The sequence below is a fragment of the Patiria miniata genome, unplaced genomic scaffold (assembly GCF_015706575.1).
Source record: "Patiria miniata isolate m_02_andy unplaced genomic scaffold, ASM1570657v1 HiC_scaffold_20, whole genome shotgun sequence".
Classification (NCBI taxonomy): Eukaryota; Metazoa; Echinodermata; class Asteroidea; order Valvatida; family Asterinidae; genus Patiria; species Patiria miniata.
Window position 1 is genome coordinate 1,456,622 of NW_024037059.1, and position 27,389 is coordinate 1,484,010.

At 39.1% G+C, this 27,389-nt stretch overlaps 3 protein-coding genes across 4 annotated transcripts; 1 reads left to right on the forward strand and 2 right to left on the reverse strand.

Annotated features, from left to right (window-relative positions):
- Positions 1 to 210: 210 nt before the first annotated feature.
- Positions 211 to 6,355, reverse strand: LOC119729345 (probable bifunctional dTTP/UTP pyrophosphatase/methyltransferase protein). Of its 2 annotated transcripts, none has more exons than XM_038201970.1 (7): positions 6,280 to 6,355; positions 4,630 to 4,734; positions 4,024 to 4,155; positions 3,787 to 3,828; positions 2,729 to 2,849; positions 1,930 to 2,053; positions 211 to 1,600 (listed from the first exon to the last, which is right to left on the reverse strand). In XM_038201970.1, the coding sequence occupies exons 2-7, from the start codon at positions 4,717 to 4,719 to the stop codon at positions 1,438 to 1,440; spliced, it is 672 nt and encodes a 223-aa protein (XP_038057898.1). In that variant the 5' UTR covers positions 4,720 to 4,734; positions 6,280 to 6,355; the 3' UTR covers positions 211 to 1,437. The 2 variants fall into 2 exon arrangements, with proteins under 2 accessions (XP_038057898.1, XP_038057897.1); XM_038201969.1 differs by lacking the exon at positions 6,280 to 6,355 and adding an exon at positions 5,523 to 5,610.
- LOC119729346 (vesicle-associated membrane protein 7-like) lies at positions 5,698 to 11,421 on the forward strand. The gene is made up of 8 exons (XM_038201971.1): positions 5,698 to 5,809; positions 6,463 to 6,703; positions 6,968 to 7,017; positions 7,338 to 7,425; positions 7,536 to 7,626; positions 7,901 to 7,968; positions 8,178 to 8,270; positions 8,725 to 11,421. The coding sequence occupies exons 2-8, from the start codon at positions 6,500 to 6,502 to the stop codon at positions 8,785 to 8,787; spliced, it is 657 nt and encodes a 218-aa protein (XP_038057899.1). The 5' UTR covers positions 5,698 to 5,809; positions 6,463 to 6,499; the 3' UTR covers positions 8,788 to 11,421.
- Positions 11,422 to 14,693: 3,272 nt separating this feature from the next.
- On the reverse strand, positions 14,694 to 27,219 carry LOC119729347 (integrin-linked protein kinase-like). The gene is made up of 11 exons (XM_038201972.1): positions 26,534 to 27,219; positions 26,005 to 26,170; positions 25,752 to 25,847; positions 25,346 to 25,442; positions 24,506 to 24,586; positions 20,091 to 20,176; positions 19,095 to 19,326; positions 18,211 to 18,332; positions 17,096 to 17,195; positions 16,188 to 16,318; positions 14,694 to 15,414 (listed from the first exon to the last, which is right to left on the reverse strand). Exons 1-11 carry the CDS (start codon positions 26,620 to 26,622, stop codon positions 15,265 to 15,267), a joined length of 1,350 nt encoding a protein of 449 aa, XP_038057900.1. The 5' UTR covers positions 26,623 to 27,219; the 3' UTR covers positions 14,694 to 15,264.
- Between the last annotated feature and the right edge of the window lie 170 nt (positions 27,220 to 27,389).

A 27,389-nucleotide genomic window follows, 5' to 3' on the forward strand; every position in this document is an offset into this window, starting at 1 on the left:
ACTTTGGAATTTTCTGGAAGTTTACTACTGTTTTGCTTTAATGAACAATTTTAGGAGCTATTTTATGACATATTTGTTACTATCCTTTTATTATAATTGCATGATTTCTTGGGATGCTTCCCATATATTCACCCTGAATGATATACTCTTTCTTTATTCGTTAGAGTTTCTCAGACTTTGAAAAAAAAAAGCCAAATTAAACTCACAGGGAAGTTTTTGACTTCTGACAAATATATTTATTTGGGAACAACACAAGAAAGTTTACCTCAGAGTTTTATAAAATTCGAATCGGTTCATATATCCCCTCTCTACATTTTGTTCCAATATATAAAAAGGTAGAACCATCATAATTTTCGTTATTTATAATCAACATGATGGATTGCAAAGGACAGAAAGTTTGTTTGGGGGATAAAATGATTCTATACCCTGTCAGAATAACTTTTAATTTGCTGACCCATACAAAATGTACTGCCCTTTTCAGAAAGCATTACTGCTGCACGATGAGCCCAGGATTTTTCTGCCCCCTCCTCGCCTTTAGTCCTAAGATTAACATTTGTGACACCTTTTGCAAGGTACACACAGACACATTATGTGTCCCTTACAACCCACAAATTGTAATGGACCAATCTGTTAAGCTTAAAGCCCCACCCATGATGTTTCCACCAATCACGGCCATGATGCAGTGACAAAGTCTGACACTGGGCACTAATTATGCATGGACGCTACATTGGACACTACATTATCGTCAACCAGGCCCCAAGAACCAGCCAAGCACATATTTATTCCCATTCATAAATACCTTTGGGTCAAAAAGTCAAAACAGGTAAAAATTACAAATTTCCAACAATTTTGCTCAACAATTTTACTTCAAGTTTTTTAAAATACCCCCACTAGCTATGTCACGGTATGTGCCTCTCATGAGTAGTAATAACAATCTCCTTATATGGAGACTGGCACGTGCATGGTGGGTACTGCCAGGCCCATCCCCAGCCCCGAGTATCAGGGGGGCCAGAGTACCAAAGAATACTAAGATACATTTGTATGGCTTTTGCTGTTGGGGGGGGGGGGGGTCAATTGTTCCCCAGTATCACGTGATATAGTCAGTCTCTTTGGTCGGGAGAATGCAAAGTTAAAACGTGAAAAGCATTGGATTACATTAGCGTTCCAGATTTTATTCAAATTTAACTCGCAAATGGCTTCTTCCCAAATGGTAGGATCTACAATAGTAATAGTAGTAACAAAACCTATTCACTGTGCTGGGGTCTGAGATAAGCTTGAATAAATTAGTAAGTTTTGAGGCAACTTTCGAAAGAGTCAACGTCACGTTGTGATCTTAGAAGCCCTATGAAGCTTCAAGCTTCCAGAGCATCTTTCAAGTCCAAAATGTGCAACCTCTGGGCACAGCTCCTTCGATCTCAACAAGCTGCTCTCTCAATCTTAGGTGGACTGTTCTTTTTTAAAAACTGGATGTCCAAATAACGTCAGCAGATGGCAGCAGAAATTATGAACGGGAAGTCCGACGACGTTGAAATAGTCTCCAGTGATTCCCTTGACTAGCGTCCCTCCTAGCTCTTGGATGCCATAACCACCAGCCTTGTCTCTGGACAAAAACAAAATATTAGAAAATTAATTAATCATTCCAAGTAGGTTTTATTGAAACAACTTTCCAGAAAATACAGGGCGAGTCAAAAAAAGCGGAACCCAAACCCCCAAAATTATATTTCATATTAAAAAAATATGTTTTCTTCTAAAAGTAGCTTTTGAAATTGGTTTTCCAGTCATTATTCTGTATGGTGCTAAATGTTTTTTTGATAAAATATATAATTTTGGGGGTTTGGGTTCTGCTTTTTTGACTCACCCTGTAGAAGATAACTAATCTAGCAAGCAACTTGGAAGTCAGCGTAAATGAGAAGATAAGCGTACACTTACAATGGTTCGCCTGTGTCAACGTACCCCTGGATGACTTCAGGCGAAAGGTCACCGAGCGTGACCTCTGTGGTCTCGTGAAACTGTGTCACATGGAATGGACCATTGGATTCATCTGCACTCCCTTCTGCAACAAATGGAGGGGAAAAAAAACATAACCTATTATAACATTTTATGAAGAACTATTTGATTTTACGATCAATGCGGTCGGACTGCAAGACTCAATTTATTATACAGGGTGAGTAAAAAAACCGAAACCCAAATGTTGGGACCATTGTTTTAGTGAAGTTCTGCATGTAGCACTTTCAAAATCTAGGATATGAAAGCCCAATTCATCAGTTTTCTTTTGGTACAAGAATCATTCAAATCACTCATGTATTACAAAAAAGGTGTGCATTCTTTCAGCAAAACGAAAACAATTCACACACATCCCTATGTGATTTGTTTTCATTTTGCTGAAATAACATTTACCTTTTTGTGATCCGTGGACAGAACTTTAAAACCTTGGTTGTCTTTAAAATTCCGTAACTTGATAAATTACATGAGTGATTTGAATTATTCTTCTACTAAAAGAAAGCTTATGAATTGGGCTTTCATATCCTAGATTTTGAAAGTGCTACGTGCAGAACTTCACGAAAAACAATGGTCCAGACATCTGGTTTTGTTTTTACTCATCCTGTATTTTCATATTGCATTAAAGGAATCTGTGCTTTTGTTTGTGAAAGTGAAAGTGATCGTTTTTGTTAATGAGTTTTGGAATGAATGCTGTCATGAATGCTGTCTGAGTTGAGTTTGTACTCACTCCTGCGAGTAATGAGCGCCATGCCTGTGTTGACGCAATGAGTCCTACCACTCAGATGACTCAGCATCTGAAATGCATCCTTTTTATCTTTTGGTTTCTCAAAGATTCGGTCTTCCAGCGTCTGTTGACGAGAAGAAAAAATATGTCATCCAGTGATCCAAATCAATGGATTTGGAGAGTTATTTGGAAAAAAAGAAAACATTACATGCCAAAGGTTAAAATAAATGTGAAACACTTTTGGTATAAACTTCTGGTTTAAAGGTAAATATACAACATTTGCTTTTGCTGTAATTTTCAGAAATAGATGAATTTTGGGGTTAGCATTTTATAGCAAATAATGCTACTCTGACCTGTTTAAAGTTTTGTGTTCATAGATGCTGGGCAAATCATTTGTCTTGTAGTCTGGTTCCCTGACCCTACTTCAGTCGAAATGGAGCAATTTATGGACGTCAGGGAATGTCAGGTCAGGGAACCAGACTAGCTGGCTTTCACCCGTTCACAGATGTGTAACCGATTGCAAACCAAATGTTGAGTAACTAAATTTGGTAAATTGGGGGCAGTGTTTTTAAAACGTCATTTTTTTCCAACGATGGTTGGCCAACCATCGTTGGAAATTGACACCAAAATGTCACCTTTTTTTTAAAATGACGGCACACCAGGTGCTAGGATTTCACAGGATGCTTGAGACTTTTATTTAATTCCAGTCAAGTAAGGTATTTCATAATAATTTGGTGAGTTTTTTTCTTTGATGTTTGCAAATAGTACCTTTAAAAAGATATTGAATAATAAGAAACAACAAATAAGAAAACGTGAACAAACATGTTCCAACTGGAACAAACTGGAACCAACTGAAGCCAACAAAATTGCACTTTCATCCCTGCTAGGTTAAACTTCATATGATACTGTTTCCTGTAATAATCCCAGATGATAATTCTTGATAATTTTCAAGTTTCCAGCAAGCATATATACAGCTTAAATACCAAAAGACCTCAAATAAATAATAAGTCTTATTTCAAGTCTATACTACACAAAAAAAACCCCAAGGTGTCTGCACTTACTACAACTGTGTCTGCAGCGATGACGAGATCAGGTTCATTTGCCTACAACAGAAAGAAAACCCAAAACGAATACTGCATTGAATATTAACTTTAAAAATTTGATACTTTTGTGGGACTCAGCTGTAATTTAAAAAAAAAATCTTTGCCGAGCAATTACCAAGGATGAAAAAGAAAATGTGAAAATTTGAAAGAGTGTATTTACAGGGACTTTATCTGGTAGTCACTGGAGTATCTTACCCCTTGAAGTCTCTGGGCGACTTCGATGGCTTTCCCTAGGGCAGTCTCTTTAGCATACTCTACAGCCGAATTGAACGATGACTTGTCTAAATTCTCCTCAAAAGTTGATGGAACGATGTCAAACTTAATTCCCTGTAGTCAAAGAAATAACTGACACTGAGACTAACGAATAAAAGAAAGTAGGATAGAACAGGCTGGTTCGAGCTGGTACAATTTTTATTCAAACAGGTTTCAGTGAAGCTTGTTCTGGTTGGTTAATGCAATGCGAATGATCTACTCTGATCCAAACCGGTTCAAACCAGAACAGGCTGCTTCAAGCTGGTTCAGGCATAATGCATGCTCAATGCTGATTGGTTCAAAGTTGGATAAGCTTCATTTGGTCAATATAGACTTGTTTATAAAAGGCTGGTGCAGCTTGTTTCAAACTTGTTCAAACTTCTTAAAGTAATTCCTCTAACCATGAACTGACACAGTGTTTTTCTTTTGGTGTTTGGGACAATTTAATCTGGGTTGGGCGAGCCAAAAGTTGTAACAAATAAAAACTACAACTTTCTTGTCTCTTGTTCTTGCATATTATTTGGGGAAGATGTTAAATTTGATACTAACAATGTTATTGAGGACGTCCTTGCGTCTAGGTGACCCACTTGCCAGAACAATCCTCATTGCAGACAACTCTGTCATTATTGGTTGCAACATGTTGGCTCACAGACTCTAGAAAAGAAAATTACAGGAAAAGAAATAAATGTCTAAACTAAGACAGTTTTAATTGTACAATGTATTTATTTGAAAATTTACCACTGACCAGCAACTTATAATGGGGGGGGGGGGGGGGATTGGCGATTTGGGTGAAGCATGGAGGAATAAGAACATTCCTCCATGGGTGAAGCATGTATCAAATTTGTGGCGAATCTTATTTGACCTCTAACCCCCCCCCTTGGGCTCCGCCTCCCCCAACTTATATTTAAGGGGGGGGGGGGAGGGAGGGGATTGACGATTTGGGTGAAGCATGTATCAAATTTGTGGCGAATCTTATTTGACCTCTAAACCCCCCCCCCCCCCTTGGGCTCCGCCTCCCCCAACTTATATTTAGGGGGGGGGGGAAGGGATTGACGATTTGGGTGAAGCATGTATCAAATTTGTGGCGAATCTTATTTGACCTCTAAACCCCCCCCCCTTGGGCTCCGCCTCCCCCAACTTATATTTAGGGGGGGAGGGGATTGACGATTTGGGTGAAGCACGTGTAAAATTTGTGGTAAATTTTAATAGACCTCTACCCCCCCCCATTGGGCTCCGCCTCCCCCTTTAGGCCCCCCCATCCCCCCCCCCCCCCCCCCCCCCCCCCCCCTCCCCCATGTAAAGGCTATGATCTCAGTATCTGCTCATTTGGGGGCAAGTACAAAATATTACAGGCGTCTGTCAGTACCTAACATACACACTCTTTTTCTTACATTTCAAGACTATAAACTAATGAAATCGAATATGATGGAAAATTTACTCACGTCGGGCATGGAGCATGTGATCGTGAGTGATTCAAGTTTACTACGTTTCTCGGGTATCGTACCCAGTGGTGTCGTACACAAAATGAACACGACGAATGGTACACAGATTGGCACCAGACTAGTATTCATCAGGTGCACCACCACAGATTTCGTCATGTTCGTAGTTTTCCGCATTGAACCACTATCATTTCTTTGTTTCTAACATAAAGAGTAGTTGAAGCGGACGACAATAAAGATCGGCGACACAGAAGAGTCCAAAGTGTTTCTTAATCTTATCAACGTAGTTGGTAAGTCATCATTTTAACCTTTGGTCTATTTTGGAGGTTCAACCATGGAGGAATAAGAACACATTCAACGATCCGTAGGACCGTACCTACGTACGTAGGTTTACGTGTTTATTGACATAATGACATTGACAACTTTTCATTGTATTTTATTTTCATTGCAATGAAACTGTCATTGAGACTCAGACTGAGAGAAAAAGCGTTGCAAAAGATATACTAGTAGAGTTTTCATCTTCGTACATGACAGTAAAATCGAGTAGTTTTAAAATGAAGGGGGAAAATTGGATCAATGTGGAAAATGAAGATTATATTTATAATTTCTATGAAACAATTTATTTAAATTCTATGAAACAATTGTTCCTTGCACAATGCTCAGTACTACATTTAACATTTTATTGAACTAACATTTCTTAACATGCTTAAGTCGGTCAATGACAATGACAAATTAAGAAGAGTTTTAGATAAAATCTTACCTTGTGTTGCAATTGACTGGTAAAGAAAATCCATCCTCGCGTAAGACCTCAATATCTTTTGGGGAAAATATCTTTTAACTTCAGCCAACTTTTTTTAAAATGTGAATTGAATTTTGTTATGTCAGAAATTGTGGCTCATCTGATGTGTACTTAAAAAAAATAAATATTGTCCTGTTTCTTCAGATCCTGAGAGTTGAATCCAGAGTGTCGTGCTGTCAAGATGCCTGTACTGTACGCCACCGTGGCCCGGGGCACCACCGTGCTGGTCAACTACGCGGCCTGTCAGGGCAACTTCACCGAAGTCACTGACCAGATCCTGCCCAAGGTCCCCCCAGAGAACACCAAGCTGACCTACTCCCACGATAACTATCTGTTCCATTACACCTCCGAGGACAAGATTGTCTACTTGTGCATCACAGATGATGTACGTAGGGGGCGGAGTCAATTTGAATAATTTAATATTCAATTATTCACATTTCTATGATTGCATATTTGAATATTTGATGTTAGTTGATGGATTTTGGGTCATATCATATCAAAAACAATTGTACTTAGATCTGATTTGCTTTTTGTTACACAACCTGATGTTCAGAAAAGTAATGTTCTTTCATATTAGATTTGTTTTGTTGGAGAGGCGCTTACCAAATATTTGTCGTTTATTGGTGACTTTCTTTCTTTGTTTCGACAGGAATTTGAAAGATCACGAGCCTTCATGTTTCTTAGAGAAATTAAAAGAAAGTAAGTGCATTATATTTGCCGTCGGATTGAACGTGCAATATTATGATAAAACAGATATAAATCTGTTTATCTCAATAGGTTTCTAAAAATGCAAAGTGCCCAAATATTTTCTTTTCATAGTTAAGATTTAATGAGAAAGCAAGTTAAGCAACTAAATTTTTCCAGTTGGGAAGCATGCAATAAAGTTTCATTCATTGTTTATTATAAAGTTGACATTTTATTTTCTCCACGAAAGTTGGGGACACTGTATTGTGCAAATTTATAAACAAAGGTCGCATTATATATCAGCCTATTTTCGTGCGCTCTTTCCCTGTGCATAGGTTTCAAACAACTTACGGAGCACGAGCCTACACGGCACTTCCGTTTGCGATGAACAGCGAGTTCTCCCCAATTCTAGCGAATGAAATGGTATGTACTCATCTGTTCATGTTTTGGACAATTGCCCTCCCAAAAAAATACCGTCTTAATTCCAGTGGGTATAATTTGAGGTAACTGGTTTTGATGCGGATTTTTTTCAGCGACACTATTCAGAGGAGACCCCCATTGATAGACTGGGCAGTGTACAGGCTGATGTGGACGACTTGAATCGCATAATGGTCAGAAATATCGGTAAGATGTCACTTTTTTGTTCATGAAGTCAAGTTTTTGCCCGAAGGAAGTAACTATTCCAACAATTTTTTCAAATCTTCAGCCAAGAATAAAACATTGTTTTGCATATTTTGTGTTTGGCAAAGTCAGCTAAACTATTGCGCACTTGACATCTGTGCAAAATGTTTATCTGGGTAAAGTGTCTAGCCTAAGGACAACACTCGGCAGTATTAGTAAACTTTGGCATTTTGAGAAACCCAATATTTCTAATTTCTTGTTGGTTTGAACTACACAGAATCACTTTCCAACAGAGGAGAAAGGTTGGAGCTTTTGATTGACAAAACAGAAAATCTGGAAACAACAGTAAGTACGACTTAAACATGTTTTTGGTTACATGTAGCTGCAAAAGAAAACTCAGTAAATATAATCAAGAATCTTGGTGACTTACAAAATCAGTCCAAAAGGTCACCCTTTCTAACGTTCTGATGTTTCAAATACAGCTACAACATTAACCCACTTATTCATTATTTTGTTCTTCTCGTCAGTAATTGGATTTTGTGGATTTCTTGCAGTCGCTGACTTTCAGGAAAAGCAGCAAAACGCTGGCACGATCCATGTGCATCAAGAACTGCAAACTAACAGTCATTCTGGTGGTTGTAATAACAGTAAGTCTACAGGTTTTTGTGTGACCTCATGTGAATGGTTGGCGTATCGGGACTTTCCTCGCCTTCCACCGCTGTGACCCGGGTTCGAATCCCGCCTGGGCCAATATGTGGATTGGGTTTTCAGTCCCTGCCTGATTCCGTGGGTTTTCCTCAGAATATTCCTCTGGGCTTTTCCTCTCACCACTATAATTTCTTCTGTCTCCTCTCTACAGGTTTCTTCAGGCTTGCGAGCTACAGTGCCTAGGGCACTTTTGAGGAATCTTTGTGGTTTCATTACCAAAAATAAAGAACAATAATAATAATCTTAAAGTGGGACGAGGTGAAGTTCCAGTCTTGCCTATAAGGCAGTAATTTTCCAATTTTTGTTGCAGTTTGGGAACCCCAGCTGTAGAAAAAAATTTAAAGAACTTATCAAATATTGAAATAATTTGTTTGTGTCTCTTTCTTTTTGCAGCTTATTATTTACTTCATCGTATCGGCTGCCTGTGGAGGACTAGCTTGGCCACATTGCGTCTGATAATCAAGAATGCACATCATTCTAATGCATCTCATTCGCATCTCATTAAATGCCGACTGCTTGAAGACAGTACTGGGAAAAAACCAAAACAGGCCACACCTTCTTATGAATAATGCATTATATTGAAGAAGCTTTCATATTGATGGACATGAACTACATGCGCCAAAAGGTGTTTTTCAAGATGTGTGTTTACACAGAAGTTTAGCAGTGACAACAAGATGCTTAGTGCTAAATATGCTAAGTGTTTCTCAAAAATAAATGCAGCTTAATAGACTACGAAAAATTGCTGAATTATTTGACAACATCTCAGTCACTTTGAATAAAGAAGAATGCGTCTTCAACCTGGGATGTAGAACCAGCGTGTTGGCGATACATGTGCCTTTGTTTTGAGGACACAAGACAAGGGAGAGCAGAGAGATTGGAACCACCGTCTCTTCAATCACAAATTGTGGATGCACCATCGCTGCACAAAAATCCAAATTTTACAAAACCTTGCTTTTGTCTGCAGCTTCGCCTTTTGGTTTTGTCTCTCTGACTTTGGAGAATGTGGCTCCGGATAGGTCCATTTTCTGCTGTAGGAAATACTAAATTCTGCAATGTGAGGTCAAGTGTGCAATCCTTAAGCTGCTGATCAAACTAAAGCTGGAAACAATGCCTGAGTTTCTAAAATGTCATTAGAAACATTTTAGGAACACATACTTCAATGGAGTTTGAGTGGGTGGTTTTCCTGGTCTTGCTGTAGCTAGCTGTACGTGAAATTTGGTCTCATCCAGATTAACACATTGCAGGAAGTGACAGTTTCAATTTCTGTACAGTTCCGTCTACACAACAGTAAAGGCGTGATGTATTAGTTTCCAATGTTGGTCATATCTATAAACTATTGTACATATTTGATTTTCTTAATCGAGCTCAAAGCATTCAACCAAGACGATGACACGGACAGTGGTTGGCATAACCAGTGTGTCATTCTTATATCGAATCCGAAAACCAAGCTACATGTTAAGCATAAATTTAAGTTGATCTTGAACAAACAATGAATTCTTCTTGTGTACAAAACAATTTGTGAGAATACAAAATAAAGTTCATACCTAACCACTAGGTAATAAATATTTACTGGGTGAAAAATGGTGGATTTGGTGATGTGAAAAATTGGTTTTGCACCAAAATTTTTCCAACTTGGCAAGGTGATGTCCAAGTGACTTGTGCAAAATGTCTATGAAATGGAAAGAAGTGAAAATGAATGTTGTTTGCATCATCTTGTACTCGCTGAACAAAACAAAAATCCCTCAAGTGTTTATATCCATCATAACTGTTCTGGAAAGGCAGAACTTCCTTTGAAGATGTGTGTAAATCAAGCTCGGTGCTGGATGATTTAAACATGTCCATTTTGTCGAGTCAACCCTCAAAATGGGTGCAAATGCAGTATAACATTCCATTTGTAGAAAATATAATACGTAAATTAAAAGTAACACATTTCATGGTAAATAAAAGGCAAATAAAGTGAAAAGGATTAGTCCAACTTAGTTTCCTTAAGGTGAAAGAAATTTCTAAAAATACCGGGGGATCTGATTGGTTTCAAAGTAATCTGTACACCAACTACATGGTTACTATACAATTAAGTACAATTTGTATACATCAGAATTGTGTTTTGTTTTTTTCAATGGCAATTTAAGTTAAGAACTTGTTGCCAATTTTTCAGTGTTGAATGTTTGAAAATCTGCAACTGATATATTTGGATGTTCATAAAAAAAGGGACTTTTTGTTTTAGAATTATTTTTCTTGTACACAGTGATAGAAACTTCTTACACAATGCAAGAGATTTACATGTATTTTATATCTTATTTATAGCCTTGTATAAACGGCTCACAATTTATATCCCAAAATATTATGGCCCTGAAAATTATGTAACTTCCTACTTCAATATACAGATTTACCAGCAGAAAGATTTGTCAGATGTGCTTGATCATAAGTGCAAAGCCATTAAATTTGGCACACATTTTGAGAAGACTCATTAAATGTTAAAAGCTGAGAATGTCGTTTTCTTCTACTTCAGATGTTTACAGTTTTTAGTTCTAATTGAAGAGGTTTTATTTGACCTTTGTACAGTATAAACTATGGTAATTGGTGCTTTTTCAGCCCAGAAAAATTTAAGTTATGAGACTAGAAATGTTTATTTTTCTATTCCTGCGTTAGTACAATTCTTTCAGTATGATATTGTATTAGCTTAAAATTGTAAATAAGATTTTATAATCCGTGAAACATTTTGCATCAATTGCTGAACAAGATATATAACATGGCTGCTACTCACATAAAGTGAAGAAAGTGTAGATTGAGCATTAATTTGTAATACTTTCTGTAGAGTTTGCGTCACTCTTCGAATGACCCGACTGCAAATTTGTTTGAAAAGAAACTTCGAGCAAGAATTACTCTCAGAAAGAAAATGTGTAAAACACAAAATGTATGTCCTGTCTATTTTACATTATATATTGTTTAAAGATGTTTCATTCGCACTACATGTAGTGACAAAAATATTGGGTTTTTTAATTTATGATTTTGGTTTTCTACGGGCTATATTGAAAGTGCATTCAATAAAAGTGCCTGACCCAAGTCATGCAGGTTGAGCTCAGATACAAATTGTTTTTTTTGGTCGTATTTGTTCTATAAACATTTCCAATTGAACAGATTTCCAAGTGAGCAAATTTGATTTCCACAAATTGGCATATCAAAACTCAGTTTTATTGGATCTGACGTAATCCGTCTTCAAATCTATATTACAGTATTCCGGCATGCAATGGCTCTCTTACAACGAAGATCGTACTGGTTAAAAACCTCGAACGATCCACAATAGGAAATTAACTATCAATGTTAATATCAAAATTAGCATGCTGAAAGAAATTGACCGACACAGGCCTTGAACCTGTAACCACTGAAATATCGCACTGGTGCCCTACCATAGGTGGTAGTTTGGTGGTGCAGTGTTCAAGGGACATTCCGGCCGGGAAAGTGCCCAACTGGGCTACAAACAGCGTTTGAAACGAAATGATATTGATTGGAAAATCATTTAAAAGGAATAAAGGAACTAATGTAATTAGTATATTTTTCTACACATAATGGGTACCTCCACTTGACAAGCTTGCTTTTTGGAGAAGCCCACCCCTTAATGTCATGTGCTCATTTAAATGATTGTCTCAACCGTTTCTGTTCAAAATGATTAAGTTGAAATAAATATGAACGAATGCATGAAAGGATATAAACGTCCACACAACCATCCTTTAAGAAGTGGGCGCTTTTGTGTTATTCTTGCGAGAACGAATTTTGGGGGTCAAAATTTTGACTCTCAAAAAATCAAGCAGTTGGGCGCTAGTCGTGAATCCTGCCGCACGTTTCACCAGTGCATCGCATTCTACAGGCGTGCGACAAACAATAATTTGTATCGGTGCTGTGTGTATTAATGCATTACATACACAATTAGTATCATACGTTGTTGAATGAACACAGCTGGAAAATGTTAACAAATGCCACAAAATGTCTGCTGCGTCCGATATCAAGTATTACGTTTTTTTGGGTCTTTTCTCGGGCACAGTAAGACATTAGGTTAGTTTCCTTTCAACCAGACTTTTGAAATAGGATAAGTAAACAATCCAAAACATACAATTGTTCGGGCATTTCAGGCCGCAATGCCCCTTTAAGTAGCAGAATCAAATCCAGGAAATCTCTTTTTAAGGGCAGGCACAGAAAAATGGCAGAAAAACCCTCTTTTATAAAGTATGCCTGTTAATTGCTGACCTTTAGGGAGCCATGCCTATTGCAACCTTCATAAATTCGTCTGCAGTTGGTTGCTTGATTAGTTTCCCGCTTCGTTCAAGCCTTACTAAGAGTGACCTCTAGAAAAAAAAGGACAAAAAAATTCAAGTTGGTGATGTCAGAAGTAAGGAGCAAGGATAGGGAGAAAGTTACAGTCTGCTGTGGAAAAAAATCCCGGCAAGATAATATAATAAACTAGAAGATACAAATATCTAATACAATTTATGAAAGGCAACAAATCTTTTAGGTTACTTAATCCAATTACCTAACTTTTTTATTTATTTACAGTTTGCTAAAAATTCTGAAGGAAAATTGTTCTCCACTTAGCGTACTCTACAAAAATACAAATTATGTTTTTGTTAATGCTAATAAACAAATGTTTTTGTTAATGTAATAATTAGTTACATTTTAATGAAAGCAATTTGCTTGCTAAAGCGATTAATTCATTAGTAATAAATAAGATATGGGTAGTTATCGCTTTGATTTACGTACTTTTGAAGTAAAACTGCCAGGCTAGAAATTTTTAATTTTCTTCCCATGAAACTAAAAAGCTACAGTGTTTAGACTACTCACCCTGCTTAGGAAATTCTAAATCGACCTCGTCATTAATGGCCAACTAAAGTACTCCATACCACTAAACATGGATGGATACAATTATTTTTAAGTACACAAAACCTCTTGATTGGTAAAATCCTTAAATTTAAGGTTAACTTGTTCTGAGGATTTCTGAGAAGTATATAGCACCATGTTTACTTTAAAAATACTTCCTTGTTTCGTTACAAAGCCAAACAAGCTGAATAAAAAAAAAAGCAATACTCCTTAAGCTTCATAAATAGGTCTCCTTGACATACTTCCTACAGTTTAGTTATTTAACATGCCCTATTATTACTTTTTTTATCAGTTCATCAAGGCAAATGTTCATGTATTTCAGCAGAGCTTATCAGTGTCTTTAACCAGTTAACGCCGGAGAACATGTAACCACGATCTGGCAATGTATATTCACAGGGGCGGGTGACGGATTAAGCTTTGCCTGAGTTTCTGGCGGTGGACGTCTATACACGTCAGTGGTTCCCATTGGTTATGTACACACAGTGTTTTAAAATTGAACTTGGTCGTTATTCAGTCGGTCATCGCAGCAAGTAATCGCTCCGTGGCAAATATCGCTTCGTGGCTAGGCCTCGGATTGTTACAAAATATGAACCTACAGTGACAAGTATCGTACAAATACTGTACAAATGACTCTCAAGAGTCAGTATTTGCGGTGATTGACTAAATTCTAAAATTTAGCCTATTTATTTTGTCTTTTTCAAAAATGGTGTTTTTCGGCCAAAAATTGTGTTTTCCGGCCAAAAATAATCCTAGCAGCCAGTGGTTCAGCTGTTCCACACAATTCTCTGAACCAAGTTCTATGCACAAAAAGAGGCTAATATCTTTAAGGCCTGTTTGTGTTTTCTAAGAGCTTTTGAGACAACGAATGAATGGGAGGTTTGCGGTAACACCATGTGAAAGAAAGATATCTCCTAGTGAGTTGTGTGGCTCTGAGAAGTTTGATCTGCTCGTCATCATGAGACAAGAAATTTAGTATAATTTTCAATTACATTTCATGCTTTTGAGCAATAAGCCAAGGACCCTTGATGTAACGATCAATCCTTGAAGCTCAACGCAGTCAAGAATTGTCATAGAAATGACTGGAAGAATAGGACAAAAAAAGACTTGTAAAACTGTTCTGGGTGGGATTCGAACCACTGTCATCAGGGGTGGCACATCTGAATCATGGCAAACAAATTCCACAGTGCTGCCTGAACCACACAATTTTCTGCTAACACAGCTTTCACGAAGATCAGCAAAAGGTATGCCAACCTGAAAGGGAAAACCCAACCTAAATTAATGATGTAACAATTAATGTTGTGCATCAGGTCTGGTTGACCAGTTCAAACTGACCCGAAACACTACTGATATAAACCGAACTGAAACCGATCTGAACTCCCCAAATCCGACACGACCCAACCTGACGAAAATTGAAGCAAAAAAAAACGACCGAACCGACCCGAAACCGAACCAACCCAAAAAAAACCACCCTGAATATCTGGCTTGGGCAACTGCCTCTGCTTTTTGTGCCTGAACTTGCCCGCGTCGCATGAAAATCAATGTCTCTGGAACGTACTGAATCATATCGTACAATACGGTGAAAACTCATAACGTGACCTACTGGTGGGTCTACACATAAAAGACCGCAAGCCATGTGTAAAATAGTGCAGTTGGTTGACGGTCGTAATGGGCACAGTGACTCTGCAAAAATATTGCACCGCGTGAATTTCTGAACTGTTTCAGTTTGTTTTGGTTTATTTTGGGTTTTTTCAGAAGAGGCATAACCAAGCTGACCCAGCCCGACCCGTAAATTGCAATGCAAAAACCAAGACCGCCCTGACCTGACTGAAATAATGGGGAAAAACGACCTGATCCGAACCGAAGTCGGTTAGTCGGTTTCTGGTCGGGTCAGTTTCGGGTTGGGATTGCACAACATTAGTAACAACAGAAAATATCTGATCAGTCACAACGTTGCGCTATGGATATTGCTCATGACAGCTTTTCAGTTGACTTTTTTTTGTTTGGCACAAAAATATGCTGACGACTATACTGGCAGCATTTCGTTGGCGATCTTTAATTTTATTTTTACGCAATGCGCATCTTGTCAAGGATTGGCATGATGCGGTCGAAGCGCGGCCGCTTAGTAGGGTCCTCATTCATGCAGATCTTCATCAGCTTGATGATGTGTGGGGAGATGCCTGGCAAGAGTTCCACACGCAGCCCCTCCCCTACGATCTGAGCAAAAAAGGACAGGAATCCCAATCAATAAGACAAACAGGAATGTTTATGTTCATATAACCGGATTAGACAATTGTTACTTTGGATTAAAGATATACGCGCACATGTCTATCGGGGACATGGTACCGCATTTGCATTCTAATTTTTTTTTTCAGGCAATGAAAAAACAGATACTGTCATTAGCACAAAAGTTGGGGCATACACAAAAAAACCTAAAAACACTTCGCTGTCAAAAACTATTGGAAAATGTTGTGCTTACTTCATAACAACAAACTTTTTGTAAATTTGCTGGAAAAAAATATTCAATTGAAGAGCTTGTTGCGGTAATTCTTCAACCACTACATTATGCAAAGTGAAAACTATAAGTAAAAAAAAATTTCATAACGAAAACAAAGATATTCCAACTGGGCGTATGTGCACATCAACCTTTGCCATTCTATGTTCTGGGAATAATTAAGAAGCTAAAGATAGGTAAACAAGTCTATAAAGGCAATGGTATACGCATCTGCAATCTTCAAGTTTTCATGCAGACAAAAAGAATACGAAAATTTAGATCAAGCATCATACTATTAAATACATTGCAGACCGAGGTTTTTCAAAACCATGAAACCCCACACTAAACCCTATGTAATTTCAACCACTGCAGCCATTCAAACATTAATTTCCTTGGTGCAACATTATTTTCCTACTAAACATACTTTGTCTAATACCAAAATGGGAAAATACTAATTAATTGAAATGGAGAAAAAAATCTGATTATTTTTCGGTACCTTCATTCCGACTTCCATGGGTGTCAATCCAGCAAACGGTACCTCTCTAGTCACTAGTTCCCATAGCAGGATAGCAAAGCTCCACATGTCGGCCGCTCGTGTGTTCATCTCTTCTGGGTCCTTTTGAAGAGCTGAATAAAAAAAACATCGTCATCTTAAAGTTGGTATATACGTGCTTTTTCAAAATTTCAAATTTCTTTTCCCAACGAAGTTTGAAGGAATGTAATGCCCTGTAACAAATAAATTTCCTTGTTTGCATTTAGAGGCCTGTACAAAATTTTAAAAAGAAAGTTTTGAACGAAACGCTTTAAATATTCATATCTAGTGACGTAGCCATGTCACGGGACCGATCCGTGATTGCAGCCATTGTGAGACATGCTCCATGATCATGACTTCACGGTTTCACACTGCATACAAGACTGCCGTATCGCGGGCGGCGTGTGGGAAACCGCCCGTGATTAACAAGCTTGGCTGGTTTATTATTCCACATGAATATTCAACATGCTATTGGTCCAATCACTACAATAGTTAGTCTGCATGTGGCTCACACGTACATATGTACAGTAAGTTACTTGAACGTGTGTTGTTTATTATTATTCATAAACAGCACTGTCACAGGAGCACATGTGTAACTAGGTCCCACTCGACTCGGATTCGAATAAGGAGTGGGACGCTCTTAATTCAAAAGTTGAAATTCATTAATTGGTTACTGATCGTCGGTCGATTTTTGTGTGCGATATCTCATTGGAAAGCTCATAACTAATGTAATGCTGGAAAATTATCAATTCAATTTGAAAATCTATTTTTCGGGTTGCCCCACCCAAAAAGCACTTATATACCAACTTTAATTATGGCACTACAAATAAAAAAACAAAAAAAACAATAATAATGAAATGATTCTGCTATACCTTCTGGTGAGGCCCAGGCCGGGTTGAAGAATTTCCCGCGATTCTGGAAGGAGAATCTGGTATCTCCCATGTTGATCTTGGCCGTCAGCTCATCATCAATCTGGTCAACAATCCAAATAGGAAACAAATTGATTCTGGGTACTCCGAAATCTAGTGGGGGTTGTGTGGTCTAGTTGTAAGGGCTTGTAACTCATGATCAGAGGGTCAGGGGTTCGAATCCAGCTGCTGGTCATATGTTGTGTCCTTTGGCAAGCCACTTCACCCCACTTAGCTCCCTCCACCCAGGAGTATAAATGGGTACCGGCATTAACTGGGGAGTAACCAGCGATGGACTAGCATTCCATCCAGGGGGAATAGAAATATTCTCAGTCTCTTCATGCTACTGAAACCGGAGATAAACGCCGGCCTGATGGGCCACATTGGCTTGCGACAGACTTTACTTACTCTGAAATTACAATCACGATGTCAGCATTGCATTCGTGTCCATCACAAGTCCTTAATAAGTCCATTTGCAAGTCTACCACAAGTCCACCGCAAGTTATCCAGACCTACATCAAGTCACAAGCTATTCAACTGAACTACGACAAATGCATTCCTTTATTGTTCATTTCCCAGTTACTTTAGACCGAATGTGTGACTGGACTTGTGATTTACTTGTGACTGGACTTATGATGGACTAAACTACAAGACTGCCTAGACCACTTACTGTTTGGGGATAGAGACATGGGCTTTTTTTTTATATACAACAAGTAAATAAATCCTCGTCAGCTGATTGGTGGGTCGTTGATCACGTGTCATTGAATATTCACCCCAACACACGGTGCGGCCGCAAGGCAAAAAAAAGAGTTCTCTTCCACGATAAAATAGAAGTTCCATTGTACGGTCACACTTTTGCCGGCTCTGTTCAATCAGTTGACGAGGATTTATTCAGGTGTTGTATAAGACGAATAATGAATGCTTCACATTTGTGCAATGGAAAGAATAATTTAACCAGGCTTTGTGAATGGAACATTCCATCTGTCACCTCATGAATTTATTCTTACCATTGCACTCATAAACATTCATTATTTGTATACTATTAAAAGCGGGCTTAAATTTCTGAATTTTCTGTGTACCATGATGTTCTTGCTGTTGAGATAGAAGCGTGGGATGAGTGGCTCCATGGCATGCAGGAAGGCCATACCACGAGCAATGTCCACCGCAAAGCGAAGCGTCTGAGCTTGATCAATCATCACATCTAAACAACAACAACAACAACAACAACAACAATTAGAGGGTTTTTTTCCTACGGCAATGCTCACTGAATACCAGTGTACCATTATACTGTAACAAAAATGCAACTTCTGCTTATTTTATTAGCTTAGCTAAGAAACAGTCTGTACTAACAAAGTTTAACCCGAACTCCCTAGGCATTTTTGCTAAGATGCGACCTCAATCCTGCAAAATCCTCCAACTGCCTCCATTTAAAAATTGCAAGCAGCCTCAGTCCTGCAGCATCATCCATTTTTCTTGAATGTGGTCGTTGAAGGGGTAACCACTGCCTCAATCCTGCAAAATCCTCCAGCAGTCACTGTCAATATGTTGAGGCAGAGCCAGTGACATCCTGGAGCAGCGCGGAGGATTTTAAAATAATGTAAAAATTTATGCACGGCTGAGCATAAACAACACAAGGTCTGCCTACGGCCTTGACACAGTGCAGTCCCCAAAATCAGCAACACATTTTTGCCATATACATGTAGCCTCAATCCTGCAAAATCCTCCATTTTGCAAACAGGATTTTGGAGGATTTGGGAAGGTTAAGGTTAAGTGGGTTCCCCAAATACTGTTTTGTGGATAAGTAAAGCAGAACACATATTGTAGTTTTCACTCGTTAACTGAGAAATCTGGCTGCTAAGTCAAGCTCTCGGAAATCTTGCAGCAACGTCTCTGCATGATTGCCAAATATAAGGAAATAATCATCAGTTTCCCAAGCTGGTAAAACCCCCAAACCTTCTCTTACCTGATGCCTCGTGGAGAAGATGAAAGAGTGATCCCCTTGGCAGGTACTCACTCAGCACGATCAGGCTAGGGGGGTGGTTAACGCAGCCCAGCACGGCGTGGATGTTGGGATGGGAGAAGATGCGTAGGCGGGGGAACTCCTCCCCAAACTCACGCGAGATGCGCGACGTGATGTTGTGCTGCTGCAAGACCTTGGCCATGACCTCCGTGCCTTGCCACATACCCTTCCACATCTGGAGACAGATAAGGTGACAAACGGGATGATTGAGAGGATGACAAACAAAATGACAGACAGAATGACAGACACCCTGACAGACACCCCGACAGACACCCCGACAGACAGGGTGACAGATCTTATGACAGACAGCCCAACAGACAGGGTGACAGACAGGACGACAGGCAGGTATTGATAACAGACGTGATGATTGAGAGGATGACAGAGAGAATGACACACACCCCGACAGACACCTCGACAGACAGGGTGACAGATCTTATGACAGACAGCCCATTCCACAGGGCAACAGACAGGAAGATAGACAGGATGATGGACAGAATGGCAGACACCCCAACAGACAGAGTGACAGATCTTACGACAGACAGCCCGTTCGATGGGGCAACAGACAGGGTGACAGAAAGAGGGATGGTCTGGGTGACAGACAGGGTTACAGACAGGGTGATGGACAGGCTGATACTTGTGCATCCTTAAACCAACAATCCAGGCATTTTGTTTTTGCTGGGAACTTTCATGAATCCTTACAAATAAATAAACACTAAGTTGGAAGACGGGTTTACTGTTGGATTAAATTCTACAAACACTGTATATTCTGTGCTTTGCAAGAGCTGGTGAGAAAATCAATTCAACGATTTTGGTGGTCGAATGATATCTGCGCTAGTCAGCAGGTAGCTGGTTTGAGTCCCACCACAGTAAACTTGTGATTTGATTTTTCGCACAAGCTGCTTGGAAAGCGCCGAATAGTATCCAGAATCGTGTACTTACCTCGCCAGTTGGGCTGCTGCCAACTTTGGTCTGCAGCTTCACGTGCTTGAGGTCGATCCCGGCAAATCTTGAGAGTGTTCCATCTCCTGACACACAGAAAGATATCTAAACCTGTGAGCATGAAGTCAGCCTTAACCTTAACTTCCCAAGTACTTTTTCCAAGAAACTTGGTTGATCTTGCACATTTTGTTTTGTACTTTAACTTTTAAAGGTAGAGTAAATCATTTGCAGCTATCCAAAAAGTAATTGACAAAAAGTATTGTTGACAAGCATACTTGGTTTAAAGATGGTAATGGCAGTAAACTACCTGTGAAATTATTCTTCCTGGCATGCTGTCATTTTGAAGAAACAATGAAAGAATGTAATTTCCAAAGATGCGTCTAAAGACACATTTTTGGAAATTTCCATTTGTAGTTGGTTTGTAATTTGGCGAAGCCATGAATGGGTGCATGCAAGCGTTGACACAAGGCACACGCGTTTGCTTTAGTTTGTCGGTTAGATGCATTACATCACGTAGCTGCAATCGGCTGAATGAGAACAGGTCCCGGAAGCTGTTTCGGGCGCAATTCAAAACATGACTTGGCAAGTGTTAAATTGAAATAAAGATGTAAATATAAAGTGATTGTGCTGTAGCTGTTCAAGTCTGATGGATTTTGAAGGAATTCGGAGGAGTTAGGGCTCTGAAGAAATAACAGAAACGAGAGCAGGTCAATTGTTTAAGGAAATTGAAGTAAATTTAAAGAATCTTTAATTTATGGGGCCATAGGAAAGATGCAAGAAATATTAGTGAATCTCGTGTATTACAAATTAAGTTACATGTATTGTAAGGAAACTTGTGTCGTCGTAGTATCGTGAATTGGCTTAATTTTTTTAATATGCACACTATTTTATACTTCAGCGTGTATTCATCTCAAATCACAACCAGAAAATTTGAAATTAGCAATACGTGTACAACTGCAAGGCCACACGCAGTGAACAAAAGCTACTATTATGACTGTAATCACCATACAGGCTGCAATGCAAGTAATAAAGTGACGTGCACAATACATCAGGCAATTTGGACCTCTAATAATAAACACGGCCGTTTGGCTACCTCGTGTAAATACTGTACGTCATCATACCATAGCTAAGGTACAAGTACAGCTCCCAATTAAAATAGAAATATTCTCTTATAAAACCACAATTGCCAATTATACAATTTGACTCAAATTGCACAAATACTGAATCCAAAGCTTGATGTTATGACTGTGTGAGGGGAATTGCAATTATTGGCAAAATGCATTATTCAATAAAGACTCTGCATATTAGGGAAGAAGTTCAAAACAGGAATCACGATTGTTCTTGCTCCAGATTTCAGTAAGATTGCAACTGCATAAATGCGTGGGTTGACTTTTTTTTTGAAATATCACTCTGTTAACACTGAGACTGGGACACTGGGTGCTCATAAACCACCATGCAGCTGCGATTGGCCAAAGGCATTGGCCAATAGGAATCCCCCACATCTTCAGAACACGCCCTAACAGTCTGTAAGTTGGACGCAGCTCAACTACCGGTACCACTCACACATTATCTGCTAAAGCGGCCAGTGTTGGAATGAAACTGATGCATTTTCGGCTTTACCGAGTAAAATCCAATGTGACGCTGATTTTGAAATCCACAGAAGAAGCAAATCCAAGGAATTTGTCCTAATTTATTGGGACTGAATGAAGGAAACATGTTGATGACTTGAACCTGTGGAGTTTACTTTGTGCAAATGTTCTTCACACAAGACCAATGAAAACATGTAAACTGGCTGAAAATTGAAGAAGGCTCGGAGACTGTTTTTGTCAATGGAATGGGACGCCAGCTGAGTATCTGTGTCGATTCTGTCGTCAGTTCTGAAAAGCTGTAGTGCTTTTAATGCCAATTTTCTTGCATTATTCTGGTTTATCCCACAAACCAAAATTGTGATATCCAGGACGAAGCGATGCCCAGCAAGATGCTGTTCTGTTGATATTCCAATAACAGTAAAACTGAGTGCATAATCAACACATGCTTTTGATGCTACACTTGCGTCGGGGTGATGTAAGTCAATATTAGGTTTTGCCCTTCACCGATGTTAAAACACTGTATACTCCGTGTGTTACCTCCCGTGTGAAAGTTGGAAAAAATCACTCGGGACTCGAACCCACAACCTACTGCATTCTAGTGCAGACATCTTATCACTCGACCACTGACTTTGCGGGATCAGTTGGCTGGTTCGAATCCAATGTACATGTAGCAGCGGGTACCGCAGTTAAACTATTCATAAGATGAACTTGCGTCGGAGTGATGTAAATCAATATTAGGTTTTGCCCTTCTGTTGTTATGGTTTGTCCAAATAGAATACCCTGCCAGATTCGTCTATGAAAAGAGATGCACCTGACTTTCTTAATGACAAACTTTTACCAGGGCTGGTCACGAATGAAAAAGAATATTATAACTGGTTCATCTACTGGTATTCCAGAAAAGCCAAGTTAAATTTGAAAAAAAAAAAGCAAAATAACAATGTGTTCCAAATGTGTCATTAGACTGGGCATGCTGCTTCAACTCTGTTCTCAGCTTGTGACAGGAATACGTTGCAGGAATGAAACCCTGAAGAAAGTCCAGTGCCCCCCGCCTTGGCTGGCCTACGAAGATCACTGTTACCTCTATGATGCTGAGCTAAAACCTTTCTACGATGCTGAACTTTACTGTCGGAACTTTGCAACAAACGGCAGCCCTGCACATCTGGCATCAGTAGCGAGTCTTGCAGAAAATGAGTTTTTAGTGGCTTATAGTACGAAAGCCGCCGGAGAGCATCAGCGCTTGTGGATTGGATACCACGACCAAAAACAGGAAGGTGACTTTATTTGGATTGATGGAGCTTCTACAAATTTCACATTCTGGAATACCAACGAACCAAATGATTGGAATAATAACCAAGACTGCGTCAGCATTTCGTCGGTAAAGTCTGGGGCGTGGGATGATTGGGTCTGCTTGAAATCTTTAAGCTCCGTGTGCAAAATGTAACAGAACCTGCACAATGTAAGTACATACTGCAACGTTTCTCTTGGGTGAGAGACATTATCAATAAAGAGTCAGATAAGATACAGTATCTTACACACACTAGTCTCAGGAATATTTACATCTCAATAGAGGGCGCACTATATACGTGTGGATTATGTGTGGGAGCTCTGTGTTTGGGACAGAGCCCTGATCTACAAAGTACAATCTACGTGTACATGTACATGCCAAGAGCTTTGTCGGGGTCAGAGCTCAGATCTTCAATGACCAGAACTGCCATTTCTACGCGCTTTATAAAGACTTTTGGGTGCGCGTCTTAGCCAATGGGAGCATTGGATTCTGGTAGTCATGAATAATGCAGACGTGTACAAAGGCATGGGGAAAGTTCTCTATGGGTGATTTGTACATCGGCTGACTTAGACATTCTAGTGGAAGGAAGTCCGAGAGCAGCTATAGCGGGACGAAGTATCACTGATCCTCAAGAAACTGATCCTCAAGGAAAAGGGAAAGGGAATAACTTTCTCGGTACATAGGGTTGTGTACAAGACTTAGTCTCTATCTAGACTAGGTAAGAATCTACACACTAATGCTATGGAGTAAAACTATGAGATGAAGGACGTGACCTGATCTCTAGCTACCGTAGGTCTCGGCCAGTGGGTTAGCGGGACACACTCGCTGGGGTGTACGGGGTCACTAAGGGGTGAATACACGGGTAGGTTTTAGCGAGCAACATTCGCTAAATGCTTGGGGTCAATGTGGGTCGGATGCAGGGGTAAGGTGTGTGAGGGGAATTCGCGAGTACTTTATTTCCAAACACGACCATACGGCAAATGGTTCATTGTGCGTAATTGGCCCAGGCCCAGTCAGGCCGATATACTGACCCATTCACGACTATGGCTGTTAAATGTGTTTGTCCGGACATACACAGAGGAAAATCAGGAAACTTTGATTTCACTGCAAGCCAATCAACCATTTCAAACTGAAAGTATCGATAAAATAAGGCCGTGTTAAGTCAAGCTATACCATTATTTTTTGAGTACTGCTATTCGAGTACGAGTACGTTGATGATTGAGTACAATTTCGACATGTCGAGTATGAGTACTTTGCTACCCGAGTATACCAACACCGTCATTTCGAGTATGAGTATGAGTCTCTCAAAAAAGTACTCGAGTAGTACTCGAGTATGGGTACCGAGTACGAGTACTACAACTGTCAGTGAGTTAGTGGGAGGACTGTAGGCTGGCCCAGCGAAAAAAAATTGTATGACCTAAGAATGGTCTGCATGACCTAAATTCAGCCCTGTTTAAACTAGTAGCCATGACAGCAAGCAAAGGAAATTTCACATTGCATTTGACACATCTTTGCCTAGTAAGCTAGTCAGCGGTACTCACGTGTTCTTGTTTTCATGCCGCCCCAGTTGCTGTTCTTGTACGGCACTTTGTTAAGGTCCTGTCCGTTGGCCGCGGCTCGATCTGTAACGATGAAATATAGAAAACACTGCATTTAATTACTGTGTCTCACATTGTTGCACTGCTGTTGAAGTGTAGTTAGTAAATATTTGTTCATTGTGGAGCGAATGATTTTCAACTGCAGTGGAAACAGATGGAATTAATGGAATTTGTCCTGTTGAAATTGGAAACCAGGTTTTTGATAAAAAAGTAGTGGGTAATTTGTATATAAAACCTTTAACAATTTAGTTTAAAATTCCCAAACCATGTTTCCAAATAATTAGATTAAAAAAAAAGAATTAGAAGGTTAACACTGCAATGGAAAATTATTGGTTTACAATTTTGATTTTGATTTACAAGTAAAAAAGTATCAGTATGTTTGGAATACTGATGTAATACAATACATGTAGTTGGATTTGAATTTGGTTAGGTTTTGAAGTTACTAGTGATATTCAATATCAAGGTAACTGCCATCATTGTCATTAAGTAAACATTTTCAGTCATATTGTTAATTGTAAATTAATTTGTTTCGCGACTCTTCATATAAGACTAGTGCTTGCACGGAAGTTACACGCTTTGCTGTTATGATTGCGATCAATGTGTATGTTAAATTAACTAAGTTTAAATTAACACGTTGTTTTTACAGTATTAGTGTTCAAGGAAAATAGTCAAGACGGCAGAAGCGAAACTGCCAATGTTTTTTGGGCAGCTACGCGAAAAATGCTTCACACACGCTCAAGAAAAAAGACGGAATGAATTTCACAAAATATTTGGTATATATACCTTTAAGAACGCTGGACAGTCCCGCTTTGGCCTTATCCAAGGGTGTGTCTCCAAATTTGTTGCAAAGACTGACCAAAGCACCACTGTTGACAAGATCCTAGATATCAAAACCAAAACAAACATGGAAAATGTCATCAATGATTGTTTGATATTAACAAATTAATGTGAGATCCTAAAATAACGTGATATAATAACTCTCATACACAATATTGAGAGTCCTTAATTTCCTTTTTTTCAGCAGTTTCGTATAATTTCTCTCTTTGAAGACAGGGGTACTTGAGCACGGAGTCCAGAAGTGTTTAAAATACAACACATTTTTATATTTCTGTAAATTTCCATTAGACATTGGCAGCTGGTCTTTGACACTGGGGATAAAACAAAGTGTTTTTCTGATGGGGGAACTTACATCGGCAATGAGTTCAAAATTCCAGAAGCATGCGTAGTGTAGTGGGGTGTTACCGTGCTCATTGATAGCATTGACGTCAGCACGTAGTTGAAGAAGCTATTTAGAAATCAAGAAAAATACGCAAATAATGTATTATAGACTTCATATCAAAAGAAAATGGCATTTGTTGAAGTGTTAAATTGTACAGTGTTTTTGATTTTTAGGATTAAGTATATTTTGAGAACTGTTATACCAAGAAAATCTTGAAAGTTACCTTTTGCACAATATCTCGATGGCCGTGCGCTGCAGCAAGATGCAGGGCCGTGTCATCACCCATGTTGGTGGCATTGATCTTAGCCCCTCGACCAATCAGCATCTCAACGATGTTGGTGCGGCCCTCCTTGCATGCCCAGTGCATCGGGCTGAAACCATGGTCATCGCTATAGGGTGATAAATGCAAGTTCATATGATTAATGATGATGGGTGTCTCATATCAGTTTAAATTATTTGTATGAATAGATGCATAACAAAATAATAATTATTATTTTAACAATTTACTTTAACAAAGTCAATTTCAATTTAGTGCAACAAAGTACACAATTTTACAAATTGGGGGAAGCCTAGTCATAAGTTAATAATGAAAAAAATAAACAAAGGGTCAAATATATAATGTATAAGGTATTATCAAGAATCCATGTCAAATGGACACTAACATAATTACTTTTTTTCATGTTATTTCTAATGCATCAAAACAGAAGAAATAAAAATAAATAAAGTTTGTAAATAAATGCACTTTGACTTACCCTTGGTTTGGGTCATTCTCCACGTTATCTAACCATACACGCACATGCATGGCGTTGCCCTCGCGAATCTGGGAGAAAATGTCCTCCATATTCTCTGTTGTTGTGGCCTTAAAAAACTGCGTTACAGTGATGTACAACTTGTTGAGAATTGCCAATAAACCTTAGTCCTTAATAATAAACTTTATTTAGAACAGAAATATATCCTTCCAAAATTCAGTCTTTTTGTTGAAACTGGCACAAACTGTCGGGTTTAAATAATTATCTGTGAACCCAAATCACATTTTTAGTCCTATGTAAAAGCCGGTATTTATGAATAATGACGTAGCGACCGGCTCAAGTTTCAAAATTTCACTGACTTGGTTCAATGCAACAGTCAAGTCAATGCCATGGAACGCCCATCCCACTCCAAACGATCACACGATAGCACACGAACCATCAAGTTCAGAACAAAACTTCTCAGCAAACTCAATGAATCTTTACGAACTCCTGGAAAACAGAAGTGAACTCCAGTCACATATCTTGTCCAGTATCCGCGCCAAAGTCGTCAAACATCAAGGTGTAAAAGTGCAAAAACTTTGCAAAAGTAAGCAGCCCAAACCGCGGATGTTTTCGGGATGACAGTACCCCACAAGTAGGTTGGTGGCTCAAGTTGTGGTGTATTCCTTTTGATGTGGTGACGTTCAGGTGCAAGACTGTTTCGCTAAGGTCAACGAACTCTTGTAAACTTCAAGCCAAATAAGGTCACGGAATGTTTATAATGAACAGCTCCCTCTATCGCCCCAGGCCGTTTCGCCAAAAATATTCATGACAGTAGAGGGCGGGCTTTACTTTTTTTGAAAATCATCACGCGTGTTGT

Coding starts and splice junctions, on each gene's coding strand:
- LOC119729345 (XM_038201970.1), bottom strand. CDS start 4,719: ATGTTGCAACCAATAATGACAGAGTTGTCTGCAATGAGGATTGTTCTG. Junction 3,829..4,023: donor TCGCCCAGAGACTTCAAGGG/GTAAGATACTCC, acceptor TTTCTGTTGTAG/GCAAATGAACCTGATCTCGT. Junction 2,850..3,786: donor TCGCTGCAGACACAGTTGTA/GTAAGTGCAGAC, acceptor TCTCGTCAACAG/ACGCTGGAAGACCGAATCTT.
- LOC119729347 (XM_038201972.1), bottom strand. CDS start 26,622: ATGGAGGACATTTTCTCCCAGATTCGCGAGGGCAACGCCATGCATGTG. Junction 20,177..24,505: donor CGGCATGAAAACAAGAACAC/GTGAGTACCGCT, acceptor TCTGTGTGTCAG/GAGATGGAACACTCTCAAGA. Junction 18,333..19,094: donor TCTTCTCCACGAGGCATCAG/GTAAGAGAAGGT, acceptor GTTGTTGTTTAG/ATGTGATGATTGATCAAGCT.
- LOC119729346 (XM_038201971.1), top strand. CDS start 6,500: ATGCCTGTACTGTACGCCACCGTGGCCCGGGGCACCACCGTGCTGGTC. Junction 7,426..7,535: donor CAATTCTAGCGAATGAAATG/GTATGTACTCAT, acceptor GATTTTTTTCAG/CGACACTATTCAGAGGAGAC. Junction 7,969..8,177: donor CAGAAAATCTGGAAACAACA/GTAAGTACGACT, acceptor GATTTCTTGCAG/TCGCTGACTTTCAGGAAAAG.